Source organism: Drosophila eugracilis, unplaced genomic scaffold (genome assembly GCF_018153835.1).
Source record: "Drosophila eugracilis isolate 14026-0451.02 unplaced genomic scaffold, ASM1815383v1 contig_2147, whole genome shotgun sequence".
NCBI classification, from domain to species: Eukaryota; Metazoa; Arthropoda; class Insecta; order Diptera; family Drosophilidae; genus Drosophila; species Drosophila eugracilis.
In genome coordinates, this window is record NW_024573030.1 from 2618583 (window position 1) to 2639859 (window position 21277).

The 21277-nt window shown below is 39.5% G+C and overlaps 3 protein-coding genes across 3 annotated transcripts; 1 reads left to right on the forward strand and 2 right to left on the reverse strand.

The window, feature by feature from the left end:
- The first annotated feature begins 32 nt into the window (after positions 1-32).
- Positions 33-4172, forward strand: LOC108104950 (sodium-coupled monocarboxylate transporter 1). Its single transcript, XM_017211316.2, has 5 exons — positions 33-762; positions 2301-2460; positions 2519-2584; positions 2654-3744; positions 3808-4172. Exons 1-5 carry the CDS (start codon positions 524-526, stop codon positions 4055-4057), a joined length of 1806 nt encoding a protein of 601 aa, XP_017066805.1. The 5' UTR covers positions 33-523; the 3' UTR covers positions 4058-4172.
- A 2704-nt stretch (positions 4173-6876) lies between these two features.
- Positions 6877-7519, reverse strand: LOC108104959 (exocyst complex component 5). Its single transcript, XM_017211325.1, has one exon. It carries the CDS (start codon positions 7495-7497, stop codon positions 7285-7287), a length of 213 nt encoding a protein of 70 aa, XP_017066814.1. The 5' UTR covers positions 7498-7519; the 3' UTR covers positions 6877-7284.
- A 1025-nt stretch (positions 7520-8544) lies between these two features.
- LOC108104961 lies at positions 8545-8984 on the reverse strand. Its single transcript, XM_017211327.1, has 2 exons — positions 8881-8984; positions 8545-8815 (listed from the first exon to the last, which is right to left on the reverse strand). Exons 1-2 carry the CDS (start codon positions 8926-8928, stop codon positions 8681-8683), a joined length of 183 nt encoding a protein of 60 aa, XP_017066816.1. The 5' UTR covers positions 8929-8984; the 3' UTR covers positions 8545-8680.
- Between the last annotated feature and the right edge of the window lie 12293 nt (positions 8985-21277).

Consider the following 21277-nt stretch of genomic DNA (forward strand, 5'->3'; position numbering starts at 1 on the left):
ATTATTTGCTTTCTAAGTCCCTCGATTTTTGAATTCTCCAAGGCAAAGACAATGCGTTGACTTAAGTGCCATGCTGGCGACTCAATTTGCTGTACAACCACTGACTCAATTAGCCAAGTGGGTGGTTATGGATTTTTAGGGGTTGGGGTTGTTGGTGCAAATCAAAAATCAGCTGGTCCAGCCAGCCGACTGTCAGCTGTTGCTCCAGATCTAAGCAAAACTTTCAGTCGCCATCGCAGCTGCCACGCGAAAAGTGACGACGATCTCGGCGTTAGTTGAGTGTCTGTGTGTGTGTGTCATAATATCATTAATAAAAATATAAAACAATAATAGTCGGTGTGTGTGGCAACAGCACAATTGCACTTCCATCTCACTGTCATCTGAAATCTGAAAACCAAAATCCCAACCACCAGTCACCTCTGATGCGTGCCTTCGAGCGGTGCGATCGGTGCGCTTTTCTCACGTTTGTCTTATTTTTTTTTTTGTTTGTGTGTGAGTTGAGTTCGAAAAAAGTTCCGGGAAAATGCACGTGGACGAGCTGAGGGCCAGTCTTCAGAGCTTTGGATGGCTGGATTATTTGGTTTTTTGCTTAATGTTGGCCATTTGTGCCGTAATCGGAATCTATTTCTGCCTTCAACTGCGTAGGGAGTCCAGGAAACATAAAGATCATGGTGCCGAAGAGGCGGCTAACAGTGCTGCCTCCTATTTGGTGGGTGGCAGGCAAATGAAAATCTTTCCCATCACCATGTCATTAATATCCAGGTGAGAATTTAAAGAATTTTAGAAGATTTATTAGAGTAAGAAGCCAAAAAGTTTTTTGATTCTTGTATAGCAGACTTTTGGGCAGAATCTCATTTAGATAAAAATAAAATTTTTTTTTTTTTTTTTTTTTTTTAATTACTATACTTTATAATTTGCCATCTGTTTTATAAAACGAAAACAATAAGCAAATTTGTTAATTACTTATAAGCTAGCAGGATGGTTTAGACTCCAGTGAGCCTAATCCATATATACAAGTACAAATAATATTTGCAAATTTTTACAAATTTTACATGTTTCTGTGAGGCAGATCTAATATATGAAATCTTTTTAGCCGCCTGTGGGTGTCACCGTTATCCAGTAGGCCAAGTGCTAGTATGTTTTCGTGTTCGTGCAGCCTGTTTATATACTTTTCAGCATTTGCCGTCATGAGCTCCTTGACTGTGGGTATTTTGAGATCCTTGTGGATGTCGAAATTGGTCATATACCAAGGTGCGCCTGTTATGGTACGAAGGACCTTATTTTGGTACCTTTGCAGGATTTCAATATTAGAATTGCTTGCTGTTCCCCAGAGCTGCATCGCGTATGTCCATACTGGCCTTAGGACAGCCTTATAAAGTATTATTTTGTTTTCTAGGCTTAGCTGAGAGCGGGGTCCTAGCAACTTATGAAACTTAATTGATATTAAGCCGAAAAATCGAAAACATTCAATATGTTTACTATTTGAAAAATTAAGAAAAATATCCACAAAAAGCCATAACATATTTATTACCTTTAGAACTGTAAATTTCATTAATAAAACCTAAAAAGATAAATATACCAAAAGAATTTCCCTCAAATTTAACCACTTGCTAAGAATATTATATAAACCAAATGGGAAACCCCTTTCTTCTAGAAGCGCCTGATTAAGAAAGAATTAATTCAAGTTTCTTAACTCTCTCTGAAATCTATTCAGGCATTATAAAAAATATAAAGAAAAAAACCATTGCCGACATAGTGTAAGTCGCCGTTTGCTCTAGTTTTCAGTCGTTAAGTCAGTCGCTTATTTTTAGCATACTCGTTTAGTTCACTCCTATCAACGCACCAAATCAAAATGTTTCATAATTAATAATTGGCTTCCACGTTCGTGGGCCTCCAATTTGAGTTACCCGCACATATGCAGGGCATTCAAATTGCCGACGCTTGCCGTTGTTGGCGACTACGACTAGCTAGGAATCTACATTCTCATCATCCCCTCAAACCCCAAAGCTCCGAAATCCCCGTACCTCAATCGGCAAATCCAACGACTAAGGAATATATGGCGAAACCACTAAGGAATTGCGACGACATTGGTGCTAATTGAATTGTATAAAACGCACTTTGATCTCCCACAGATGATGATGGTTGATCGGTATGAGGCTTTTGCCGAAGGTCAAGGCAGTTCTACACAGAAAGAAATTTCTATTTAATAGGGTTTAGAAATAAGTTTTAACTTACTGTTAGTTTAAGTATGTAAGAAGAAGTATGTTGATAAAAGTAAAAAATTATTTCCATTTTTTTAGCTTTATATCTGGTATCACTTTACTGGGCACTCCCACAGAGGTGTATCTTTATGGTGCACAGTATATGTACATTATGGGATCACTGGTCCTGATGGGTTTTTGCATGTATTACTTCTTTCTTCCGGTCTTCCACGAACTCAATTTGATATCAACTTATAAGGTGCGTTTCTATATATCAACTATGTTAGTTTGTTGTTTAAAATATTTGAAATTTTTAGTATTTGGAACAGCGATATAACAGAAGCTTAAGACTCTTTGGATCTGTCATGTTTATTGTGGCATCGGTGAGTTAATACTTTGGTTTATATAATTCTGAAGATCTGTAAATACTTTTTTTTTTGTTATATTCCCAGCTTCTTTGGCTACCAATTGTGATTTATGTACCGGCTATAGCTTTCAATCAGGCAACCGGAGTTAATATCCATATAGTGACACCCATTGTTTGTGTAGTTTGCATTTTCTACACATGCATTGGAGGCCTGAAGGCGGTGGTTTGGACGGATGTCATCCAAACATTGATTATGTTCGGAGCAATGGCTTTGGTTTTGATCAAGGGAACATTGGACATTGGCGGACCTGGAGTTGTATGGCAAAGGGCCAAGGAAACAGCACGCTTGGAGAGACCAAATTTTAGTACGGACCTGAGCGAAAGATATACGTTTTATTCCTTGGTTTTGGGCGGTGTAGCCCATTGGCTTAAATCGAATGCGATTAGTCAGAATATGATACAGAGATATTTATCACTGCCAACGCTGCGAGATGCACGGATTGCCATATGGACTTTTATAGCTGGTGTTTTGGCCTTCTTAATGATCTGTGGCTATACGGGTCTTTTGATTTATGCCACTTATGCGCAATGTGATCCCTTGGAAACAAAATTGGCTCAGAGGAATGATCAGCTTTTGCCACTTTTGGTGATGGATACATTGGGTGCCTATCCTGGTTTGCCGGGAGTTTTTGTTGCTGGTGTATTCAGTGCGGCCCTATCTTCATTATCTACCGGATTGAATTCTCTGTCGGCTGTGGTTTTGGAAGATTTTGTTAAAACTTTCAGAAAGAGTCCACTTAGCGAAAGGCAAACTGCCTTTGTAATGCGTAGTGTGGTCGTGATATTTGGTATTATTTTCGTTGCACTCGTTTTTGCTGTCGAGAAATTGGGTGCAGTTCTACAACTTACCATAACCCTTTCATCGGTGGCAAATGGTCCACTTTTGGGTATATTTACCGCCGGAGTTATGTTGCCATGGGTTAATTCGAATGGTGCTTTACTTGGAGGATTTAGTTCATTAATTGTTATGGCCTGGATGTGTGTGAGTGCCCAGCGGGATCTGGTCACCGGCGATCTTGTCTATAAGAGGAAACCCTATTCCACGATGGGCTGCAATTATACTTTTGCTGGAGAACCGCGGGAGTTTGCCAGTCTGGCCTTCGATGGCCCTGTTAGGTAAGCAATAAACATTTTTTATACTGAATAGATCCAAAAAAAAAACTTTCTGTTTCTGTTAAGTTCCAGTCCTAGCGCACCTTTCCAGCTGTACCGCATCTCGTATCTATATTTCACTCTCTTCGGAGCTTTGGTTACCATTATAGTGGCCCTTGTTACGAGTCTTCTTCTACGGGAATCAGATTTGGATGGAGTGGACACCCGTCTGCTTACACCATTTGTGAGACGTTGGGTAGAGAGACGTCGCCATCGCCGATCAGTGATTCCAGATTCTGGACAAAAGACCAGCAATAAACAGGAGACAAAAACGTGAAGGGGAATTTAGATGGCAGTTTCTGAGGAGTTTGAGAAGGCTGACCGGCATCATCCTGGCAATGTTCCTTTTGGTAGCTTAGCAAATATTTAAAATAAAACACAATTCATAATTATTTGGGTTCCTGTATCCTGTGCGAAATGGGTTCAAAGCAGTTTTCTGCGTTGCTTTGCTCTGTAATTAGAAAAATGCCCGCAGTTATGGTTCAGGACTGGAAAAAAGGGGCGGGGAGATTGGGCACATGTAACCCGACCCGACAAATCAAAGCGCCAGCTGCCCAAAAGAAGGAAAATCACAAAAAAAAAATGGGTAAGGAAATTTGAGCTATAAAAGCGACAATTTCAATACTCTTATTGAGTAAGGCAATTTGGAAAAGTTGAGAATTCAATGAATGAGTAAACAATATTCTGAAAAATTGCGATGATTATTTATTAATTCAATAAAACGTTTCTTGGAAGAACTACTAACTAGACCAGCCATATTATAAGAATTCAAATAAAATATTTATTTCGAAGATTTATTTCCAAAAGCTTATAAAGTACTCCAAAGGCTTATACTAACGATATTAAATATTTTATAAGACTTTTCCTTTGGCTACTATGCACTATGCCCCCTATCCCTATATATATATAAAAAAAAAAAAGGATCAGAACTAGAGAAATCCCCCAGTTTTGAGTTGGGGGTTCTGCTTTCAAGTGCCTGGCACAAATGATTGGGCTCTGTGTACTCCGTCTGGCCAAGGTCAAATGGTTTGGGTTGGGATTCTGTTTATAAGTTGGATTGGGTAGAGGGCGGAAAAACCCAAAGGGTTCCGTTTTCACATTAGTTTAACCCTGTGCCGTTAATTGAATATTTACTGCTTTTCATGTGTGGTCAGTCTGCATCCGAGTGTGCCCAACTATTTTGTTGGGGTCACCAAAAAAACCCCGCAACATTATTTGTATGTTTAGGTCGTTTATGCAGCAAATTGAATTGTTAATGAGCTGACAAATGTATGCGAAATTAGTTTTTGGCCTCAAACTAACAAAATTACAGTTTTACAATATATATATATGAATATATATTAATTTACTTGACCCCAAGTTTTTTTTTTTTATAGATGATATATATAAGTATATATCTAGTTAAAAGAAAGAACTGGCTAACCACTCCCAAATTTTGTGTCTCTTAATTAGCCGACTGCAAAAATAATTTTGCACAAAAGAGAGAGAGACGTCGGCGAAAATGTCATCAGAATGCATAATGACAGTTTCCGGACTGTGTGGATTTTTAGGTTTTTTTTTTTTTTGGACAAAAGCGGAGTTGGAACAGGTGCGCCACCTCGCGGCATATTCAAAAACTATGCTGTATGCATGGCCAGTGACAGGGGTTAACGGAGCTAGCGGTTTAAGGGTTAAGGGGCCAGAGGTCAGTGCAGGGGTAACAGCGACAGTTGTCATATGGGTGGATTGTTTTTTGGCCACGGCAGGAAACGGAAGCTGGCAGCGCTAACGTGCCAAACTGCCAACTACAAAAGCCAGCAAACTTCCTCGCTCTGTTAACTTGTTTATGTCGCCGTGTTGCTTTTGTGTTACTTATTATCCTCAAACATAATTTGCCCACTCTCTCTCTCTATCTATCCCTTTCTGCAGCATATTACCCTTTTGTTTATAATATTCTCAAAAAAAAGGTTATACTAAAAAGTAAAGTCTTTGTAAAATCTATTATTGCATTTCCAAATTAGTATATCTTTTTTTTAGTTTCTAATTCAACTCTAAATTCATTCTTTAATTATTTTGTATTAAATTTTATTGATCATTTGATTTTTTTTTAACAATAAATACTAAATAACTTGCATTTATTAAAATTCAAAAAAGAGTAAAAAAGAGTATTGTTATTCCCAGAATTTCCCCAAAAGTCAAACCTTTCGCATATGTAGTTCCTTTTCTTAATTTTCACAGTTTTCAGATGCCTGTTGGCTATATAAATGCCAGTGACAATTTGCATTTGGCCAACCTCAGCCCTTAAACCCTCAACTCACCTCTACCTTCTTTTTTCGTTGGAGCAGAGGGGGGTGTCAGGAGGGAGCCAGGCACAAAAGTAATTTTTGATTGTTTTCATGAAAATGAGCATAGAAAAATTATAATTAAAATTTATATGGAAATTGTTGAAAAAAGCAGCCACTACAAAATGGAAGGCGAGAACAATGGCCCACTGATGTTGTTCCTGTTGTTGTTGTTGACCAAAAGATTTCATCTAAAAGAGACCCAAGAAATGCAGTGGTCGAAAAAGAGGGGCGCCGAGCTGCGGGTTTATTGTTTGCGGGGAACATGTGTTTTCTCCACAAAATCCCCATCCTTGGTTTCCCCCTCAATCTTTTTCCTGCCAAAACAATGTCAGCTTACAGAATTAGAAGTACGCCGAAAGGGGTTAAAAGGATGGAGGTTTAGAAAAGTGTGCAAGGCGGCCTCTACCTGCGCACCAACGCATATATGTATTAAAATAAGTATACCTAACGAAATCGGAATTTTTATCTTAATAGATATATCAAATATAGCTCATAAAAAGAACTATGTAATATATTATTTACTATGTCATTATCAATATCTTAAAAATCCTTAAAAATCTTATCAAAATGCCTTGAAATATTTGTTATATATTTGTTTGTTTTTTTCTCAGTGTAGACAAAACACAATAGTTAGAGGAGCCAGATGGAAAACGCATGCCGGCTGCTCATTTTCTTGTTGTCGTTTCATTTTTGGCACTTTTATGCGATAAAATATTTAATTATATTCGGCAGCTTCGTTTGTGCATTGTGCGGTGGACTTTTACAGCCTTTCTAGCCCATTTTACATCACCTTGGGGAGTGGGCGTGGCTGAAATTGCATTTCTACTGTCTACTGTGCAATGATTTCGGATGCCTTTTATTTTGATAGTGTGGTGTATACGGGCTTACAGAAGTGATTACAAAAGGGTTCACAGAAGATTACCATACGACGTTATGGTGGAGTGGAATGTTGTACCCCTTTCTGTTTAACAAAAGGCTTGGTTATTTTATGTATATTAATTTTATTAACTGATTGTATATTTTGGATTACCACTACGTATCATCATAGTAGATGTTAATCTGTTATTTAATTTAAGAAATAACACAAAGTTTTTAGCTTAGCCGTGGTTTACTTTAAGAATTATAGAAAGAATCATATCTTCTGTATTTAATTATATCAATTTGAAGTAATTTTTCCTTTCTAACCAGCTGCCACTGTAGTTGCTGCCGTAGTTGTTGTGGTCGTAGTGGTTGTTGTAGTTGTCGTTGTTGTCGTGGTCAAAGGTCGCTTGATTATCGTAATCCGTACACAACCGGCATGATTCGGATGATCACCAATGGGTGCGGTTTCACTAAGGATTAAACACTCCACTGTAATTAGCAGGATGAATATATATAATGTAGACAGCCTCATTGTGATCCTCGGCTATGAAACTTCAACGAACAACTGATCGTGTTTCATGGCGGTTCCATTCATTTTTATAGTTCGCACTCTTCTTGCAGGCCACAATGCCCACAATTGGCCACAATGACGGCGGAGAATTGGATATGCTGTATCAACAAATGAGATCACAAATTGCAACCTCACCTTTGTGTCCATGGGTTTTATGAACTACCCATCATCAGAGATAGCCATAATTTCATTTAATAAGCTCAAAAGTTTTGTCAAATTAATGCCGATTTATGCCGACGAAATCGATTAGGAAGTGAAAAATGCATTCATAAAAATTAAACAAAGGGTTGAAGATTTTAGATCAGTCATTAAAAATTGACACAATGGAATATTTGTTATTAATAAATTTAAGTTTGGGTTGGTTTGGAAAATATATTAGTTTGTCAAAAAAGTCTTGCGGTATAAAATTGGTTACAATAATGCGATTCAAGTCAAATATGCGCCGTTTTGTTCGATGACGCGTTCCCAACGAGATGCCAACTTCATAATGCCCCTCTCAAAGAAGCTCGCTTCCCTACTGGCAAAAAACTCGGAGCGTGGCGCATCTTCGACCATCTCCACACCAGAACGAAGACGTTGATACCATCGTTGTGCGGTGGAAATGGAAACTGTATCGGGTCCATAAACTGCACAAATTTTATTGGCGGCTTGAGATGCATTTTTGCCTTTATCGTAGTAGTACTGTAAAACTTGCCGTATTTTCTCTTTATTTTGTAACTGTAACTCACGAACGATTTAAAAGAAAAGACAATCAATCAAACACGTGTTAGCGCGTGAAATGAGCTTTCCAAAAAGGTATAGTACGACCTGATGCGACGAATAAAACAGAACTACGCGCTTTCAGCGCCAACAAGCGAAAATACCGCAAGACTTTTTTGACAACCTAATGTATAAAATCTACTTCGATATTTATTTATTACTAATCTTTGTTTTCAAAACCAAATATTTGTAATAACTAAATATTTTTACATATATCTTAATACATTTAATTAATTAAAATTCCTTTCCTTTTTGCTGGAATATTTTTTTTGTATTTTTTTAAGGAATTACATAGATCTTATGCTAACATTAAAGTTTGTTTCAAAGGTTCGTCAATAGGTTGCCGCAGGAGTTTATTTTTCCAATTTTTTTTTCACCAATCTGCTTATCCGGAAGAGCTAGCGGTGGTTGTGCGAGGTGGTGGCGGAGCACCACGGGGTGGTGGTGAACCAGTGGTGTTGCGATGATGACCAACAGCCTCCAGGCCGTGCACCAAATTCACTCCAGCCATGGAGGATTGCTAGAAAAATAAGGTGTATAAAATGTATATATAGAATATATAGAAATATCTGTAATTTTACTTACCAGCAGACAGAAGCTCAGGGCCAAAAATAACAGCAGATAGAAACGCATCTTGATGTTGAATGAATGACATTGGCCTCGAATACGGCGCTTTTATGGACCCAGATTTTGTTTACCCGATTTTAAACAAATATATATATGGAGGTACAGAGGTACCTCTGTAATTGCTCACGTAATTGGTATGTCACATTATATTTCTAATTGAGGTGTGGATTTTGTAATAATATTATTTCAACTGGTCAGCAATTATCATGTGCACTGAAGCTGTTTTTCGATTCGAAAACTGTATATTGGTTGCAGTTTATATAGGGTCTAGGTCGCGGATACATTTTAATTAAGTTTTTAAATAAATCTTCTTTTTGTAAATGCAGTTTTCTTATAAATTATTGATTTGAAATTACCTAAGACTGAAATTACTCTTAAAACATCACAACAAACTAGATTAAGTATTAAGTAGAATTTTTCACAAATAATATCCGTGTATTATTTGATTTATATTTTCAACTAGTCCCTAAGCAACACACACTAAGCACGTTCCAAAACCCCCCCCAAAAAAAAAGAAGCGCTTTTGATGCTCGACTAATGAAATGTATCTCAACGAATTGATGTCCCTTTAAGAGCAACCACCACCGAATAATAACTAATGCCATAAGCCACTCCAGATTGCGGAACTCGTGACTTGTCGTCAGGCATTTGATGAACTGCCACAGGATGTGGATATATAATATATATATATGGTAGATTTGTATTGGCATTGAGATTTCAGATTCCACAATCTAGATAAGCATAAACGTGTCGGGAAAGTTTTATGACCAGTTCCTTTTACCTCACGCAAAAATCCCCCATCGAATCATGTAACTGAACTTTGACATATTTGCAACACAGAAAAAGATTATGTTTTTACACAGAACTTTTTGTAATTTATATTTCATAATATTCAGCCGACAAAAAGATGTTAATCCATGTAGCCCTTTAAAAATATATTTATTTAATATTTTTTTATGTTACTTTTATTACTAAGATTTTTCTTTCTGTGTAGCAAGAAACTAAAACACAGTCATAAACTACCGAATGTCAAAAAAAAAAGCAGGGGAAAAATCATAAAAGTCCCCAAACCGAAGTCTGTGGCCCACTTTTATTGGATTTTTACGATAAGCCGCCTGGCTGCGTGTTTTTTTTTTTTTTTTTTTTTTTGCCAATGATGATTCGAAAAGCACTTTGGCGCAAATTGCAGCTGTTATCATTGAGGAAATGCCATAAAGGTTCGTCCTTTATTCCATATATATATATTTTTGGTAGCTACACAGGCACAAATCTGGCGAGTGTCTCCGGTTAGAATGCAAATCAAACAAGCAATAAATTGAATCAGGACATTGTTGAATGTAACAGATAGCTCGAAAAACAATGGGGCAAGGCAAGCTAAGCTGAACGCATGCATATCCTGGAGACATTAAGGATATCCTTGAGTAGATGCAATTTTCTAACCAATATAATTCATAAATTTATTTTCAATCCTTTCCGCACATAAATTTTCATATTATGCACACTCACTCACAGACAGTGACCGCCGTTGCCGTCCTTTACCTCGACCCTATTTTTCTCCCCCAGGCCTATTGTCCTGTGGCATGTCCTGTGTGCGTTTGGTTATTATTTGTCGTCGTGCTTGTCATTATTTATATGGGCAGGCGAGAGATAAGTTGCTGCAATTGTGGCATGCCACTCTTCTCCCTTTACCATAAGCCCAAAGACCTCCTTCTATCCAGGTCCTTCCCCAAACCCCCCCGTCCCCCGCCGCCAACAAAAACAGGATGCAGTCCAGGTCCTGGCAATTACACAAGCACAGATTCAAAGATACACGGATGCAAAGTGTCCTTCGGTGTGTGTTTGCAGGTTGTTGGCCCAAAACTTTGATTTATAAATGCCAACACCGAGCAGGTTATACAACCACCTCCCCCCTCCCACTCATTGCAGCCCACAGTTCCCCCAAAATTTCCCCCAGGAAACTGCAGTTACTTTTGGCTGACAAACGTCCACAGAATCTGAGGAGTGCAACTCAAGTGGCCATTAATATATCAGTTCAATTCATATTTGAAATTTTGCATTTCCTAACAGGACGAGAAATGAGGACGAGGACGAGAGGACAAACCAGAGATCCTTGCCCAGCTGGCACCTAGATATATATAACCGTTCCTTCGCCCCGGTATTCCCCCACCACCCATCCCACGCATACGATTATGATTTGTGTCTTACTTAATGCACAGAGTCCTACGAATTTCATACACTGGGCGAAATGTTCATGAAAATTTGTGGAATAAAATATGCCGATTTATTGCAGAGTTTATTTGATTTGTACATGGCTTATGAATTAGATAAATATATTGACAAGTTTTAAAGGTTTTCTTTAATATTTTTATATATTTCTCTCAAAAATGTATTTAACACTGTTAAATATTTCGATTTTAACAAGATATTTCCTTGAGATATTACAGAACAAGATTAAGATTTCGTATTTAAAATTGCTTTTTTTTTCTTCTTTCAACATTTTCTCACAGTTTAAGAACGGTGCCTAACGGCACAGAACCGAACTGGTTAGCTGTTAGCTGAGTGGAGCCGGCGTCGTCTCAATCTGATTGATTTAGAATTCCAATTGAGACTGCATGAAATATGTTTGCTTCGTGTCTGGCTTCTGGCTGCTGTCGTTGCAATGGGGCTCCTTTGGCAAGTCCTTCCCAGCGGCACAGCATTTATGCATGGGCATATCCTTTTGCGAAATTTGCATTTTCGAACAATTGCAAACGGCAGCAGCAACAGCAGCATCAGAAGCAGAAGGAGCAAAACAGCAGGAAGAGCAGCAGCAGGACAACGACGACGACGACGACGACTTATTGGTATTTCATTGATTTATGACACTTTCGAAACAATTTGGAAAATCACAGATTAGCAGCCAAGTACAGCACTAATTATACCCTGCGGTTCATTGGCAAAGCACCTGCAACTGCCAGCACTTTCTTTTAAGATGGGGAAAATTTCAAAAAAAAAAAAAAAGGGAAGAAATTCTAAGCCTTTGTCATGTAAATCTGGACTAATTGCAGACATGGGACTAACTAGAGGGTTGCATTTTAGTTGAATAAAAATTAAAGTAAATAAATTCTTGGTCGGCTCCAGTTGTCACATTTTATTTTATTTACCTCCTTAGACTGGTAGAGTGAGATTGTAAAGAGCCCTTTGTGAGTTGCCTTTTTAAATGGAAATGAAATTCATATAAATTTGAAAGCTAGCTTAGGTGTTAAGGACCAGTTAGAAACCTTAACCATAGCCTTAACCCAATCTCTAACTTAAATTGAATTTAATTGCATTTTTCTTTTACTTTAATAGTTACTTATTAAATTTGAATCTTCTTTAAATCTAAGGCGTAGGGTATCTTTAGATTTTACCAAACCGAATCAGATTAACTAACCAAAGCTCCTGCATCATCATCATCAACATCAGGAGACCTGCCGACTCGAACAATTGAACTTTGTCCTCCGGGCTATCCCCCCCTTAACCATGCCTCTCGCCTGTGTGCCTTAAGTGGCCTTCCGCACTTTCTCTGCCATTTCTGGCCATCATCTTTGCCGAACGGCGACTCCAACTAAGATTTATATGTCAGGGCAATAGGGTGCGGCAAGCTGAGCCCCTTCTTGTCCGAAAACTTCCAAGACCCCAACCCGCACCCTTGGGGACTACTGGACATGCAGTGATTAGGCTACCAGGCTACCAACGATTTGTTGCATGTTGTTGCAATTGATTGTTGCAATTTCAATTTTGAATTATGATGCCTGCTGCTTTGCCTTTAGGATCCTGGGGGCATCCGTTTCCGTTAAACCTCCCTTCGTACTGCTGATGCTGCTGCTGCTGCTGCTGTTGGTGTGCAGTGTTGGTGTTGCTGCTACTGCTGCCTGTATGCAATGTGTTGCAAGTTGCATTGGCAGCGTCATTCAAGTGTTTAGTGATTTATTGAATGCCGTTAGAGTTGTCGTTGTTTCTCCTCTGCTGCAATTGCAATTGCATTGTTGCAATTGCCTTTGGCCATATCGTCTCTGTCTGCCCAAAACCCAAATTCTGAGATTAGCACAATGGCTTTGAGCACTTTTGACAGCTAAGATTTGTTTATGCCCAAACCAGTCCTTCTCATTCTCATTCTCATCATCTCCTCTCCCTCCTAACCCATTAGCCTGCGTCTGAGAGATGTGCTCTTATCTTGCCGGAAGTCTGGGGCACTCGTGATTCATGTCTTTGCATATTGGTAACAAATTTGTGGTAATTGATTTGAAATTGATTAATTAAGTTTCCCATTCTTGGGTGCAATTTAAACGATGACTGTGCCACATTTGGCGTTAAACAATTTAAGGTTATGGGGTAAATGTAAAAATTTCTTCATTAAGGATCATAAATGCTGATTTACAGAGTTTTAAATCTGAATTAAATCATAAGAAAAGGGATCAGTAAAGGCAATTATTGCATCTACAAGGACAAAGATCATTAGAAAAATATAATAAGTTACTACTTCTTATTACCCTTTGGTCTAGTTAGTCAAGTTATGTCAACTTATAGTCATGTTATGGACTTCAAAATTCAAATAAAAAGAAGTAAAGTTAGATAATTGATAAATTTAATACTCTTAATGGCCGTGTGTAAGCATTTTAGGCGAAATCACATTGAAGCCTGTAAAATTTGCGCACAACGTGTGCCAGTGTCCTTGTTCAGGGCTAAATGTCCTGGCTGTTGGCTTCAATTTTTGGCAGGCGTCAACCACATTTTGCAGCCACAAATGGCGGCTATCGTCAGCCTGCCACATTCTGTCTTTTAACCCTATACCCTATTGCCAATAAGCCCCTTTAACCTTCCAACGAACTTTGGCTTGTTTGAACGTTATCGACACGATTTTGACATATTGAATAGCAGTGAAATGTGGCCTCCTGCCGGAGCCAGACAACATGACTGACGTCTGGCAGGATTCCGGATGCTGCCGAATCGGTAGGAGTTTGTATTTGGCCCACCATCTCCACCATTCTCTTCTTCAATTTTGCGGCTCCACTGGCGCGCATGTTTGTGGCTGGCATTTTGGCATTCAGCTGCCAAATGGTGCACATGCAAAAATATGCCAAAATTCATCCAACCATCCATCTATCCATCCATCCATCCATGTTGACACATTGCCTCTGTTCTCTGCCCCTGGAATCTTGCTACTTGTTATCCTGCTCCTGGGTGTTAACATATATCAAATATTGACAGTTTGCTTAGCACACACTCGCAATCGATCCCATTCCCCCCTCTGGTTTGCCACCACCCTCCGAGTGTGTGGTTTCCAGTTTTTGGCAGACGGTTGGTCGGTTGATTCGGGGAAAATCACAAAACTGTTTTGCGATCGAGTGATAGGGAAAGTCTGTTCTGTTTTGTCGTATATATTTAGAGAATGTATATGTATTTAAGCATGTATGTGGAGTTTGGTAAAACAGGGATTATTCTTACATCTTGTCCGGTGACCACAAAACATTCGCACATGTCCGAGCACTTTGCATAATGTCTCTCTACTTTTAAGACCTTTTGATTGAGATAATTAGTTATAGGCCTATAAAAATATACATAAAATGCATAGATGGCTTTATAACATCTTTGTGATTGACAAACTAAAATGGTTTCTCATAATTAATGTAATTTTTATAAACCCAAATGAAAATTTCTGGAAATCCTAAGGACAAGATGATGTTCGTCCACCTTTTTGTAATCATTTTTAAGGAAAACTGTTGAGTTTTCCTTCCATGGAAAACTGCGCCACAGCGTTTTATGGTTATGATTTATCAATGCTTTTAACTGCAGCCCCACTGGTGGTGGCGGTAGCGGACGACATAATTTGCATAAGACGTTTCCTCAGCCGGCAAATGGAAAATGTCAATTGAGGCTGCAGTTTTTCAGGAGGATGTCATGATTAATGGCTGTGATTTTTTCACATTATCTGCGCCAGTTTTTGGAATTGTAATTTAATTTAGAGGCAACAAACTGTCCACCCACAAGGGTCCTATGCAAATGAGTGGCTTTGTGTTTTAAGCCGGGAGACTAAGTACAAGAAAAGCGCTGAGTAAATGGGAAAAGTGTGATGGGAAAAATCGAGGGTTAGAGAAAGAGAGAGAGGAAAAGAGAGGGCAGAGACAATTGTCAATTGCATATCCTTTTCGCATTAATATTTCATTAGCAACATTTGTGCGGAAGTTTGATCTTCTGCATCAATGGTTTGTAAAATTGACTTGGCCCAACAACAACAACAACAACGATAACAACAAAGTGGAAAGTCAAGGCAACAATGTTGCCCTTTTCCCCGCAGAGTACAATGTTGCCTTATTAGATTAATTTCATTTCAGTTTTATTTTTTGCCAGTTCGTTCATCCTGTTGATTCAAAACGACTCGGGAAATTTTCTCCATCCACCAACCCCCCAGGATTTTGGGCTATGCAAATTTTCAATTTTTTTTTTTTCTTTTTTGCCAACCCTCAGAGCTCTACTTTCAATTTGGCTGCTCGCTGGCTCGACTCTAGCGTAATTTTCATTATTTATATTTTTTCCATTTTACTGATTATGATTTAAAGCCTCGGTGCCTTACCGACCCCCCCGTCCACTTACAGCGCAGTGATTGCCGCGTATCAATTTCGCCAGCGGTTTGCCAATTTCTCAAAAAAAAAAAAAAAGAAAACAGCAGCCAACACCGCTATTTTAAATAAGCCATTAACCGCAGTCGGGCCAAGGGGGCGAAAGTCGCCCGTCGCCTGTCCTTTTGGGTCCTTCGCCGATGTTCAATATATCAAAAACAGTTTCACAAGGAAGGAGAAGAACCGAAGGTTCATTCAAAAAGTTCTTAAAAATATTTTAAAACCTAATCAAAAATGTTAACTATTTTATCTCAAAGAATATTTATTAAAATTTTAGAGAGAATTTTTTATTTGTTATAATTTAAGAGAATATTTTAAAATTATATATATATTTGACTCGGAAGATATGTTTAGAATAGCAGATGCTATATTCATACATCTCTTATGTTCCCTTTCAAAGAAGCAATCATTGTGGCAACCCTCGCCAGTTGTTGGCAACATGACTGATATTTGCATGATGCCCGCTAACTACGCCTGTCAAGTGGGATTTTGTGCGATTTTTCTTGTAAGCGAGCGCGACCCCCGGATCGAACGGTGCCCAATCCACCATCTCCACCCCCGTCACTACACGACCCTTCGACCTTGTAAGGGGAGGTGGGTAGAGAGCGCGGTTGCTTGGGTGGTGCTGCGGCGGCATGCATGCCGAAAATTGCGTTGTTTTGCGTGTAACCGCGCGTGGTAATCAAACACGCAGAGCGGCCTGCGATCCGCATTTTGTTGGCCAAAAAATGGGTGGTGGCAAGAGGATGATAAGGGGGGGGGGGTCTGTAAGTGGGTGGCTGCGTTGTTGTTGCTTTAGCCTTGGCTTTGGCGTGCCGTCGTCAATGTCGCGGCTTTCATTCGTCTTATTTTCTTTTTCATTTTCAGGATAGTAGAATTATACCCTCTAAGAATGTTTTTTGGCCTTGTTTATATTTTTATATAAGCTAAAACTATAATTATCTTTATCAATATAGCAATTTCTTTAACTTAACCACTTAATGGTCTAATATTTAATGAAACTTAACTTTATGGTTTTTCTTTACTAAATTATAGAATTTTATATATATTATAGGGTAACACTTGCTTCGATATTTTTCAAATACCAGCCCACTCTGCTTAGCTCGCTGAGCTCTCTTTATTTTTTTCGCGGGCCTTCGTGCAAAAAAAAAAATAAAAACCAAGAGGGGTTACTTTCGACTCGCGGCTGTTCGCAAATATGTTGCCAATTCGGCGGAGCATTGACGTTTGCCTTTTGTTTGACGTCTAAAGGCCCGTCTCCCCCGTCTCCGATGTTGTACCATAGCACAGGCTATAGCCGCCACAGCTTCAGATTCAGCTCCATATCGGCGTCGTCAAACAGCTCGACTTAAGTTGCTAACGAGCTGTGTGCGTGGCTTTTGCCATCGGCGGGCTGGCGCAACATTAATAAAAATAAAAGGAAGTCGGCATACAAAATTTTGCATTTTTTTTTTTTTTTGCGTTGGCTTTGCACTTCATGGGTTTGGCATTTTCCACCTCACCCCCACTATTTCGTTTTTTTTTTTTTCGTGTAATTTTTCAAATATTGTTCAATTTGCAAACGCGCGTTTAACGATGTGTGCGTAATTTAAGTGCCGCTGCAGGGTATCACAAGGGGCGTAATGGTAGGGGGTTTGCTTTTTTTCTTTGGAGGTGGGAGAGGCGCCTTTTGAGGTTTCACTTTGATGCTGCTCAAATGGGCATTCGACATTCGACATTCGACATATTGTGCAATCGCTTGCACACCATCAATTCAAAATTTGATTTAATTAATTTGTTTAACCGAAAAAAGGTACAAGCTGTTAATTGAGAGAAATCAAAGGAGAGACAAGTAAAGGTTGCAATAAGTTCTGAAGTACTAAATGTTAAATAAAATATTACAAAGTTAACTTTCCAACTTTATTTCATGGCTTACTCGCTTAATTTCAGCACCCGAAATAAGACATTAATTTGGGCCTATTTATTTCTTCGGATTTCCGTTGGCTAACCACTTAAATAGTTTTTATCTTGTAATTACCGCCAACGTCAACAAGTAGACGCATCCTCCGCCTGCTCTTTAAAAATAGTAGTAGCAGTTTTTCCACCAATCTCTTAGATTTTTCCCTGTAGTAGTAATTTTTTGTGCGTTTTTTTTTTGTTCAGCTTCCTGCTTGGATTTTCTCCAACTGCGATTTGGCCCTGATTTGTTCAGCGAACCATTCCCTTCACATGACAGGCGGCGGTGGCTTTATTTTTCTTTTTTCTTGGGATGAGTGTAGGAGCGTGAGTGGCCAGGGGGGGGGGTGGTGGTTTCAGTGGGCGTGGCCCGACCAAAGTGTCCACCAACTGCTGGGCATTGCGTGTGTATTACAATCATTTTTAATTACCGGCGTAAACGTAATTATGAATTTTTATTTCGCATTTGCTTTCCCAGCCTCACAAATTTTTCCTTTTTTTTTTTTTGCTCCTTTTTCCTTGCAGTTTTCCTCATATTTTTTATTTTGATTTTCTTTATTTTTTTTATTTTTGTTTTTACTTTGTTTTACTTATATTTTTTGTTCGCTGTGTGACGTTGGCTTTTTCTACTGCCTGATCCGGTTGCCTGATATGCACAAAGGGGCTTCAAATGTGTGGGCCAAAGAGAGGATGGCGGGGCGTGGCCAGATTTTGAGTTTCTTAGAAAAGAGGTAGGCGGGCGGTTGGATGAGAAAGGAGGAGGAGAGGTGGGTGGCGAGGCGATGTCACAATCACAAGGCGCGACCGGTTGCACGCAATTATCACAAGTGACGTGGAGCGGATATGCTGGGCCAGCATTCTCCAGAAGACCCTACACCCTCTACATTCCCTTTTTTTTTTTTACCAAACCTACAACCCTCTCAACCACCAATCCTTAACCCCTTGCACTGACTCCCTGGCAGCGAATAAAACTGTATGCTGTATGCTTTCAGGCGCCACTGCGCCAAATGCTTCACGGCAGCCAAATGGCCACCAAAAGTGGGGATTTTTGTAGAAAAAAAAAAGAAACAGAACGAGGAGGTTGGGTGGTTTTGGGGTCCTGAGATTTTTATGGTTGCCCGCAGCGTAGGGCGCCTCATTACTGGCTACTGAAAAAATGTGGGCGGTAGGAGGTGCTCATCAGCCTTAACCCTTTTCCGCCAGCCCGCCCTTTTACTGCCACTGCAATGCACGAAACAAAAATATTTCTAGTATTACAGTATTATAGTAAAGTGAAATTGATTTTATAGACAGTAAAAGTAAGTTTAATTTGCCTGTACCGGGTATGTATGAACTTTTCAGACCGATAAAAAAAGGCTTAGTAGTTCTCAAAACATATTTAAGAAGTCCTTAAAGCATATTAACTTAACTTTAAGTATTACTTTTTTTTCAGTGTACTGCATCCCTAAGCCTCCGCCGCCCTCTTTTCCTTTATCATATATATTTTTTTGTAGTTTAAGCTGACGCTGCCGCTGCCGCTGCCGCGTTGCATTTTAGCTTCTTCATTGCGCTTAAGGACTTTTGACTTTTGTTTTATTAGTTGTGACCTGCTCGGCCTCCTCGTTCCCTGACCGCCTAGCAGGGGCCGCGGCCCCCCTTTGACGGACTTCTTACTTAACCAACTCATTTTTTTTGTTCAGTGTTCAGTGTCTCCCTCTCATTCTTACCCATTGCCAGCTACCGTTGTACCGCTGTCCCTGTCTGACGTAGTATTTCTCATATTTTTAATTTCTGCACTTTGTCCCTATTTATCCTGGCGTTGGCAGTTTTTAATTTCTCTGCTTTTCCGGTGCAAAGTTAATGAATAATTGTGCGCACTTTTGCGGCAAACGGAGACGGCAAACGGCGACAACTCCGCAGCTCAATGTGTGGAAGAGAGAGAAGGTATATATATATATATATATACCGCGAAAGAGAGGGTTATATGGCGGGTGGAAAGAGATGGGGTCATACACGGATAGTGGAGATAGAGTGGCGCGCTGAATGGCGCAAAGTGTGATTGCATCCGGCGCCTTAATGAGTTCTTGATTTAATTCTTTTTCAGCTGCCTTTCGTTTGGTTTCTTCACTCTCTCTCTCTCTCTCTCTATCTATGCAATTCTTCGCCACACTCTCTACCAGATTCTACCCGCCCACTGACGTTGATTTCTTGCCATTTACAGAAAGTCCACTGCCGAGGTCGCTTTTCAGTGTCATTGTGACTGGAAATTGGTTGACATGGCAAAAAAGGGGCCAGGGGGGGATTTCCTTTCGAAGGGAAGAGTGAAAGCCAAAACGAAACGGAAGCGGAAATAAGCCAAAAAGAGATGGCAAGATATAATAAAAAAAAATAATAAAATCCTTTTTAACCGATAAAAATGTTAAAGAAAAGATATTCTTCCAATGAATATTCACTATAGACTTATCTGAATTCTAAATTCCCATAGAAAGGCGTCTAAAATTAATTCGAATACGTTAATAAAAAATGTAAAGCCCCCACCATCTTTCTGTTCTTAATTTCCCATCTTCAAAAAAAGCCCTGGCACTCCATCCAAACACAGGGTTGATCTTCATCGACACTAATTTGTCTTCAATGAAGTACAAAATTCGTCGCTCAAGTGGCCTCTTTCCTACTCATTTTCCAAACTCCCCAGTTGACCATTTTCCCGCCTCTACTTGACTTCAGGAAAAGTGCGTGACCAACAACAGGACAACAAAGGCCAGGACAATGACCAGGCGACAAAAACAGCCGGCGACACAAAAAGGCAAACCTGAAATCCTGAGACTCAAACTCAAATACAAACCCAGAAACACAACAAGAAAAAAGCCCAAAGAAATACGGGACGCAACGAAATCAAACTGAAGTGCCAAAATGACAACGGAATAGGAACGGAATGCCAGGGAATGGAATGGAAAAGGCAGAAAATCCAAAAGGAAAGAGTCTCCAGCAAAGTCTGAGCCGGAACAAAGCCAATGCGTAATCAAAGTGCTCGAATGATGGGCAAGGAGGAGAAGGAATCACCTTCTCAGACCCTAAAGACCATCTATAATACACTCGAAAAAATTCAAGAAAACCCTGTAATTCAGGCATTTGAAACTGACTTAAATCTAAGATAAAGTAAAACTTTGTTTTAATTATTAATTTTTTTTTTTGAGTGTCTTTTCGAAGCAGGAGCCACAAACCAGATGACGCCACATCGTCGTTCTCGTCTTCTTAGGTGGATCAGCAGCAGCCATAGCTATTGCTATATAGAATATGGATCAGGGAGTTTCGGGTGGTGAAGGGTGGACCTTCTGCATGGGTCCCATTCGTCTGCCTGTCAGACACAATGAGCATCATTGTGTTTTAAGTGCGTTTGTTGTCCTGCCTCGGAGTCCTTTTGGCTAAACCCGAACTCCTTCCTATTCCCATCCTTTTCTTTTTTTTTTGGCTTTGGCCCTGAACAACAACCGGGTTCCACAACGCCTGGTTCGTTTGGTTGTGTATATTTATTCTTTTTCTTTCCCATCCACATTTTTGGCATCGGCTTGCCATGTATTTCCGTCCTTGTTGCAGAAGAAAGTGGACAGCCACCAGGCAGACACTTTACTTTTACCATTGTCTCTCCAATTCGAACTCCATCTCTACTATACCCCGCTTTACGAACTTATCCCCCCCCCCACCCGATTGCCAAATGAAAAGCGTGTTCAAATTAATTGATTAAAGTCCATTACAAGTTGGCTACGAAATGACAGTGGCAATTGTATGAGAAATGACTGCTCAGG